This window comes from Manis pentadactyla, chromosome 16, assembly GCF_030020395.1.
Source record: "Manis pentadactyla isolate mManPen7 chromosome 16, mManPen7.hap1, whole genome shotgun sequence".
Lineage (NCBI taxonomy): Eukaryota > Metazoa > Chordata > Mammalia > Pholidota > Manidae > Manis > Manis pentadactyla.
In genome coordinates this window covers 40,734,050-40,742,247 of record NC_080034.1, presented here as the reverse complement: position 1 = coordinate 40,742,247, position 8,198 = coordinate 40,734,050, and the positions used below count along the sequence as shown (strand labels likewise).

Here is an 8,198-nt window from a genome sequence, read left to right as displayed (position 1 = left end):
GAAGCAGCTCCAAGGGCATGACAGGCTAGAGGGCCTGTCCCACAGCCTTCCCACTAAACTTCACTGCTCTCCCCCTTCCATGTCCTCTTCTAAGCCTCCAGGCCTGTTGTCCAGGCCCTTCACACTCTCAGCCAGCCTGGGTGGGGCCTTACCTGCTAGTACATAGCTCTGTCATGTCACTAACCTTCTCAAACACCGTCAGTGACTCCCTCTCCCTTATTGGGTCCAAGCTAACTCCCTTTGAGAGGTAGTCAGAATGTTTCAGAACCCAGCCCCTCCTACAGAAGTCTGTCTGACCCAGCTGAACCCAAAGCGGCTCTCGGAAGTCTCTGCCTCTCTCCTTTACTCCCAGCCCTGTCCCGAAGCCTCCACTACCCACAGGCTGCTGGAGCCTCTGCCAGCAGCCACATGTCCAGATGCCAGGCGACCTGCACTACCCACCCCCAGCCCCACCCCAAAAGCCCCAGCTCTGGAGCCCTGCCCTTAAACTAACTCCCATCTTTCCTGAGAGCCAGGTCCCAGATTGCCCCTGGGGAAGAAGTCCAGCTGCAATGAGAGGGCAGCCATACTGGGATCCTCAGCTACAACTTGGCACAGAATCACTCCTAAAACTTAACAGAAGGTTGGTTGGCATACCAGGCCTGGGGACATAACCACCATGTATAAAGCATATTTGAGTAGATGTATGGCATTGTTTCCATGGAGAAACATCTGACCGAAAGTGACCTTTGGGGACACTCCCTTTTGCTCTGGGGGCGGTGGGGCGGGGTTGCACCTTGGGGGTTGGCTTCAGTTGCAGAGAGAGCACCAGAGGAACCTCAGCTCTGGTCCTGCTTGCCCGGAAGTGGGTGCGGGGGAGAATCTATGTAGGTCTAATCTTCTTTTTAGCTGAGGCCTGGGAGGGAAGGGGGTGTTTGAAGCCCCCAGGACTTGGAGAGTGAGATGGAGGGCCTGGGTAACCCCAGAAACCCCGTCCATCGCCTGACCTCACATAGACAAGATCGGGGGCTTCCTCCGCATTTGGCCTCCTCGTGCGCTGTGGGTGTGGGAATGAGGGTTAGTGGGTGACGAAGGAGGGGGAAGCGTTTTAGGTGACTTGGTCCGCTCGCCCTTTAGCGGGACAGGGTCCTGACGCCGGCAGCAGGGGGCAGCAGAGGCGGAGGGATGCGCGAAGGAGGTACTGTCACCTGCGACGTGTTTTCCTGCCCACACGTCCAAGCGAGACTGGGCTTCTAGACCCCGTGGGAGAGCTGCCTCGGGTCAAGAATGAGTTAGCTTCCACACTCCAGGGTTTCAAAGATGCGGGTTTTGTCCTTGGGGAACACAACCATCAAAGCGGTGCGTCGGGGCTCCGCCGGAAGGGTAGGGGTGCTGCCAGGAAGGCGGGAACGCCGCCTCGGGGACTCGGGGTCCTGGAGTATTGGGGTGCAAGGCAGCTCGTCCCTCGCCAGCCTCAGGGCGACCCACACGTGCGCACGCTCCTACACCTGTTCCCCTCCCGCCCCTGCAGCCAGGCGTCCAGGGAGGAAGGACCGCCCCGATTGGGATAAGGCCCTGGAATAAGTTTTATTATACTGCCAGGATGGACGGGTGCCGGGAAACGCTGTGTGAGGATGGGATACCCCAGGAGAGGAAGAGGCCGGCTAGCGATGCCCGGCTGATCTGTCGCCCGGAACAGAAAGGACCGACCCGGAAGGCACAGAGATGAAACGACGCTGGGAAAAGAGCAGAGGGGGAGGTACAGAGTGGGAGCAGTCGTGGGGGTGCGGTCGGGGCTGGAGGTGGAGGACTGTACATCTTGACACAGTGCAAAACCTGGTACGATGCAGATGTTAATACATGTAAGTATGGGAACCCTGGCGGCAGCCCTGGCTTTTTGTAACAGAACACGGCAAACTTGAAGGGAAGGCTTTAATATTTCTGCTGAATACAGATGATTATGAGGTGACCAGAGGTAACAGGCAGGTAATGTGGTCTTGGAAGTGAGCTGCTCATTTGCAAAGAGTTTAGAGTAGGCCATCTAAGGCTCCGTCCAGCCCTGAAGTCCCTAAAGATAGGGTGTAGGGGATGCACTGGGAATCAGGGAGGGCAGGCACTCCCTCACCCAGAAGGAATTTGGCACCGGTGTCAGACAGAACCCTGGGCCCCCACCTGATGTCACTGGGGAATCCGTTTGAGTCTACTTGTCAGCCATGTTTCATGAACTCTCTCTGGGCCATGACACACTGGACAGGCCCTCCAGGAAATAGGGTAACAGCTCAGCCAGCAAAAAGGGGCACTGGGGTGGAGATTAAAATAACAACACAAGCACCACACACACACATTCTGGGAGGAGACATCACATTGTTTAACCATCAGTCAGCAAGGACACTGGCCATAGGGCTAGACAGGTCCTGGGAGTCCCTTCCCCATTTGCCGCACATTAATCCTGCAATTGCAAGATCAGGGAAGGGGAGGGGCTGTGCACGGGAGGACCTGGGTGGCTGGGGTGGCAATGGGATACTCAGGGGGCTTAGGGCCATGGTGATTTTCCAGCTAACATGGAAGACTTTTAATATTTCTGCTGAACACAGACCCTGCACACGTCCCTCACTATTCCGTTTCTCCCCTGGGGAAGGGGCCTGGTCTTCCAGTAGCGGGCAGTTCCTGTAAGCCCCAGACCAAGGGAAAGACAGCAGGTATGTGGGTCAGGGACCAAACACCTGGCAGGTGGGGGTGAGACAGCCCAAGCCTAGGCAGAGGGAGTCAGAGCCCTGAGGCAAAGGAGACCATATATTCCAACATTCACAGTGGGTGCTACAGGTGAGATGTGAGGGAGGAGGAGTTGAGCCTGGGACCCCCCCACAATCCCCCCCCACCCCCCATCCCCACTCCAGTCACTGACGGAAGCCCTGAGGCAAGAGGGAGAGTGCAGGGGGGTTCACCCTGGAGAGCCCTGTCTCCAAAGTCCACTGGATTTGTTGGCATTTCTCTATCTTTTTTGTTATTTTGTTTTCCACTCCTTAAATAATTAATATAATTACTTTTAAATACAAAATACACAGTGTCCTTTCTCTTCTCTTCCACTTGTTTGGGGTGACTGGAAGGTGAGTTTTAAATAACAGTCTCAGCTGTCTAGCAGGGTCACAGGCTCCAGGTGGGAGGGCCAAGGGCCCCAGATGCCACCCCTCCCCTGGGCTGTCCCAGTGCCGGCTCCACCCTCCTCTGGATGGCCCCTAAGTCGGGGCTTTGGCTGCCCTGGCCCAAGGTCCCAGATGGTGAGGAGCCTTCTTGGGAAGTGGCACAGAGCTGATGCTGTGGGATTCCAGGTGGGCCTGGTTTTGACGGACAGGGTCAGACAGAGAAGCAGGTCCTAGCCCATGAAGCAGACAGGCCCCAGCAGCACCCCTCCCCGCCTTGGGGGGGCCCCCAGCTCTGAGAAGGAGGCATCAAGCACTGGCAGCTGCTCCAGCACAGGTGTCCGCACCTCCAGCACTGTCCGGCCTTGCTGTGTCTTGAGGGGACATCAGGGAGAGAGAGCAGTGAGCGGAGTGGAGTCATAGACCCCCAGATCACCGACCTCAGGCCCAGGCTTGCCTCTCCTCTGAGCACCCTGAGATGCTAGTCCCCCTATCCTGTCATGTGGTCAAACTTTCTAAATTCTCTTGCTAAAGTTTCTTTCAGAGAGTCAGGATTGGGAAAACTAGGAAAAAACGTGTGTGTGCGCATCTGTGCGTGTGTGCACGTGCACCTGTATGCCTGTGCTCGTGAGCCAGTCTGTGCAGCTTTGGGTTTGTCTTTGAGATTACCTGTCTGTGGTGATTGTATGAGTCTGTGGGACTCCACAGGGAGGTGTGCACAGGTCTGTGGGTATAACTGCACAACAGGGAACAAGGTTCTATGTGTGTGCACCTGTGTGACCTGTCCAGGTAACTTGGGGGATGTATGTACAGATGTGCCTCTGCTAGGCAACCTGTAAATGTACATATGAGCATGCATGACTCTATCTGGGTAATACTGGCGCTCACTGGTGAACCCCACCTTCCATCCTTCCAATGCTCCTCACCCCCATCTGAGCTCCCTCAGGCATATCTGACATCAGGAAGCTGGGCTCCTCCTGCTTTCCCTGGGTGCCTCTGCCCAGAGGGTCATCCTCCATCCTGAGTCTGGGATCCATCCCCTACTCAGCTCTTCCTGGTTCTCACCTGACAGCCGTCTCTCAACTCTTTGACATACGGGCTGTTCTCCGGGCTCAGCTCATCCTCATTAGACCCCCGGAGCTTCAGGGGACCATCCTGGGCTGCCCCAGAGCAGGGGTAGGAGACATCCTGGTGGGCTGAGATACTGAGCAGCCGCAGGAAGGTGAGCTGGACCACGCCTACTGGGGAGCCTTCTGAGTCCACGTAGGAGAACTGGCGGGAGACAGGGCTGTGGTCAGTGGCAGACGGACGGACCTACAGAGCATCTGTGAAGCAAGGCAGCTGAGCCAGGGTCAGAGGCAGGGAATGGGTAGGAGGAAAGGGCTGGTTGATAAGTGAGAGGCCAGAGTGGGAGCTAGAGACCTGGGCATAAACAAAAAGCAAGCTTTTGCCTTGGGTTGTCAAAGGACAGAGACAAAGTGGACACCACAGGACAGATGAAAAGGAAGAAGGAGTAAAGGAATGGAGAAGGATCGGCAGGCTCTGGAGGCACAAGGACCAGGGAGCTTGTTCCATAAGCCCAGAAACACTAGGCCTTGATGGGGCTATGCTGTGGGACATGGGGAGGGCAGTCAGGCGCCAGCTCTCACCCGTGTGACGTCATCCCTGGGCGAAACACAGGTTTCCCCTCCTGCTGTAAAGTTGCAGAAAACCCGGAGGGCATCGCGAGCACAGCCCTGGTTGGGGTCGACCCAGTACTCTCCTGTTGGGAGGGGGCAGGCGGCGTGAGGCCCCGCCATTCCCACCTCCCCCTACCGCAGAGTCCCCCAGGGCAGTCCATCCACCTCCAGTTTCCCTCCTTGCTTGTGCCGGTGGCCCATCTCCAATGCCCCTTCCCCCAGCAGTAACCCCAGGCTCCCCATTGGAGGAGGTGGGAGCACTGACACCCTCATATTAGTATAGTGTGTGGTTGTAGGTCCGCACACATCTGTCCATGTAAAAAATGCGAGCATGTGTACACATGTGTATGTTTTTCTCTTCCTATGAACACCGGCCCATAATGAGCTGGTAAAAATTGGTAGGACCGTATCAGTTGCTATATATTGAAATACTTCCTACCTGGTTGGTAAAGAGCTGCTGTTCCGAGCCCTTCAACCCTCACCCACACCCAACACCTTCCCCAAGGTGGCTGCAACACCCATTCTGCTTGTTCATGCCCATGCTGTTGCTGAGGCATCTGTCTCCAGAGCCTGGCACTGACCATCGGGCAGCTCCGGGTGGCAGAGCCTGAGGTCCTGGCAGGTGCGAGCAGGGCTGTCCTGGGTCCCTGTTGGCCGCCTCATGTGCTCAAGCTCCTCCCGCAGGGAGTCAAGTGAGCCAAAGATCTCCTCAAGCCCCCCAGGACTGCCCGGGGCCCCCCCAGTTGGCATGGCCTCATCTTCCTGCATCAGGCGGCTTCCATCCACTGAGCGCCGAGTCTTCTTGGGCATCTGGATGGGCAAGGGCTGGATCACCTCGCCAGGGGGGCCCTGGGTGAAGGGACAGATGGAGAGGGCAAGGGACGAGGTCAGTGTGAGGGTGAAGCGCAGAAACACCAGGACAGCCAGAGAAACAGTCCTGACCCATAACTCACCGGATGTCCCGGAAGGCCTTGGACACCCTTCTCTCCCTTGGGTCCAGCTGGGCCCTGCCAAAGGAGTATATGAGGTCATGGAGGGGTCAAGAGGTCAGGCAGGCAATCACGGTCACAGATTGGTCAAATCAGTCTCCACGCTGGGAATGGGGAGCTCCACTGTGGAGAGTATGTTTTCCCTAGAGAGGCAGTGTCCAGTCGAGGGGCAGGGGGCAGAGGTCAGAGCTGGCTGAGAATCACTCACTGTGGCTCCTTTGGCTCCTTTGGGGCCAGCAGGTCCCTGTGAAATGAGGAACAAGAAAGAGCTGGTCATTGCAGGGGAAGGTCAAGGCAAGGTCATGAGTCCACAGGACCCTGGGGTTATGACAGGAGGGGCAGACATGAGGAAACATGGGGACATTCAGGAGGCCCTGGAAGGATGGGGAGGAAATGGGCGTTGAGGATGTATGGGAGACGCTGGGGTCCATGCTTGTTAGGCTGGCACTTGCCACGGAAACCACTGGAGGATTATGGATGGGGAGCGGCAGGATCTAGGGGATTTAGCAGAGGAACAGATGGGGTACTCACAGGGAGGCCAGGCGGCCCTCCAGGACCGATGGGGCCAGACGCTCCTGGGATACCCTAGGAAAGGGAGCGGCCTGTGAGCTGGGTCCTCCTCCCCACCCCCTCCTGTCCACCCCCACTCCCAACATGAACCCACCCTCCTATCCCAGGCCTTCTGGGACTGCACTCTCTACTCACAGTCTCTCCCTTCTGTCCGGTGGAGCCCTGAGGGCCAGGAAGTCCCCGATCACCCTTCTCCCCCTGCTCCCCAGGGGGCCCAATCAATCCTATGAGACCTGGGTGACCCTGGAGAAGGGACAGGTGATCAGGGGGACGTAGGTGCACAGACAGATGCAGGGGTGTCAGAGCCCAGAAAACAAGAGGGACTTGGGCACAGGGCCTGAGGACAGAGCAAGGCTGTGAACAGCCTCCCCAGGTAAGGACCTCGGAAGACTCGGGGCCAGGGCCTGACGCAGAGCGGCGGGCACTCTGGACACCTGTCGGTTTCAGGGGTGAGGGTGAAGGAGACCACTGGCCACACTTCTCTGTCACTCACCTTCTCTCCCTTGGCTCCAGCATCACCTCGGAGGCCGGGAAGCCCCGGGGGTCCCTGTGGGGAGACAGGAAGTCACTTTCTCCATGGAGAGCTGGGACCAAGCTCTACCCCCACCACTTCCTACCTCCTCCAGGGCTTCAGCTAGATGCCCAGTACCCTAGGGCACCCACCCACGCCACCCATCCATAGTTACTCACCATAGGACCTGGAGGCCCAGCCTGGCCTGGGGCACCAGGATGGCCTTGTTGACCCTATAGGTTCAAGAGGACCACAAAAATCAGGAGGATTGTCCCCACATTGGTGCCCCACCCAGAGCCCCTTACCCCTCCCATCCCAGCTAAGCGTCTCCACACTGTGACTCACCACTGAGCCTGGGAGCCCCCTCAGACCATCAGGTCCAGGTTTTCCTGCTGGACCAGCAGGACCCACAGGGCCTGTCTTCCCTGGGGCACCCACAGCACCAGGATCCCCCTGAAACACACACAAGGATTGTATCCTAAAGGGTAGAGGAGGGGGTACAAGTTGGGGCAGGGGGTCCAAGGTGGATGGGATGAGGCAGAGAGGAGACAGCCAACCTCAGGAGTCCCTGGGGGAGGAACAAGTATAGGGAAGCCCTGTCCCCACAAGGGGGTTGGCATGGAGGAGCGGGACCTGGGGTGGGCGTCTGGAGTTATGGATCTGAGGGCCAGGGTGGGTGGGAAGATGGAGGGAATGTCCAGGCACCTAGGGCAGCCTCTCCCTCACCTTGGCTCCCTTCTCGCCCGGGCGCCCCTCAGGACCTGGAGTGCCAGCAGGACCCTGCAGATGGAGGCAGGAAGGGTGAGGGAGTGAGTAGCCAGGCTCAGCTCCTTCCCCTTCCTGTACCCCTGGGTGTGAGTGTGTGTGCACACATATGCACACCTGAGCACGCACAGGCACAATCACAGAAGCCAACTCACAGATGGCGACAGCCCGGACAGCCGAACCAGTATAAAATGCTGAGCAGCTCCATGCATTTGGTGAAGAGCCACGTGCCCACACCTTACCTAGGGCCCACCTCCTGCCCCAGCAACTAAAGTGTTAATCCCTGGCCCAGCAGGGGCCCTCCAGAAAAGCTAGCCTCTGCCTCCAGCATCCATTCTGATCAGTTTGTAAACACCAACATCCCTGGCAAGAACACACACACCAAAACCAGGAACAAACATCCCACATATACACAGCACACATATGAACACATGTGCTCACACCATATGCACCCCACACAAGGACAACTGGACACCAGGGGTCTCCCTGTGCATCCCACCTGCCATCGCCCCTTCCTCCTTCCTCCCTGCCCAAGGACTTCCCCTCAAAGTCCCAGGTGTCCACC

General features: G+C 57.7%; 1 protein-coding gene across 7 annotated transcripts in view; it reads right to left on the bottom strand.

Annotated features, from left to right (window-relative positions):
* Window positions 1-2,868: 2,868 nt before the first annotated feature.
* COL11A2 (collagen type XI alpha 2 chain) overlaps window positions 2,869-8,198 on the bottom strand; it is a 28,217-nt gene continuing 22,887 nt past the window's right edge. For all 7 annotated transcript variants that reach the window (XM_057494201.1, XM_057494202.1, XM_057494203.1 and 4 more), the window contains 12 exons: window positions 7,595-7,648; window positions 7,214-7,321; window positions 7,048-7,101; window positions 6,851-6,904; window positions 6,493-6,600; window positions 6,319-6,372; window positions 5,996-6,031; window positions 5,752-5,805; window positions 5,380-5,647; window positions 4,769-4,881; window positions 4,185-4,391; window positions 2,869-3,493 (listed from right to left, as the gene is read on the bottom strand). In XM_057494201.1, the coding sequence (XP_057350184.1) occupies window positions 3,353-3,493; window positions 4,185-4,391; window positions 4,769-4,881; window positions 5,380-5,647; window positions 5,752-5,805; window positions 5,996-6,031; window positions 6,319-6,372; window positions 6,493-6,600; window positions 6,851-6,904; window positions 7,048-7,101; window positions 7,214-7,321; window positions 7,595-7,648 (1,251 nt within the window). In that variant the 3' untranslated portion in view covers window positions 2,869-3,352. The remainder of the gene's footprint in view (window positions 3,494-4,184; window positions 4,392-4,768; window positions 4,882-5,379; window positions 5,648-5,751; window positions 5,806-5,995; window positions 6,032-6,318; window positions 6,373-6,492; window positions 6,601-6,850; window positions 6,905-7,047; window positions 7,102-7,213; window positions 7,322-7,594; window positions 7,649-8,198) is intronic.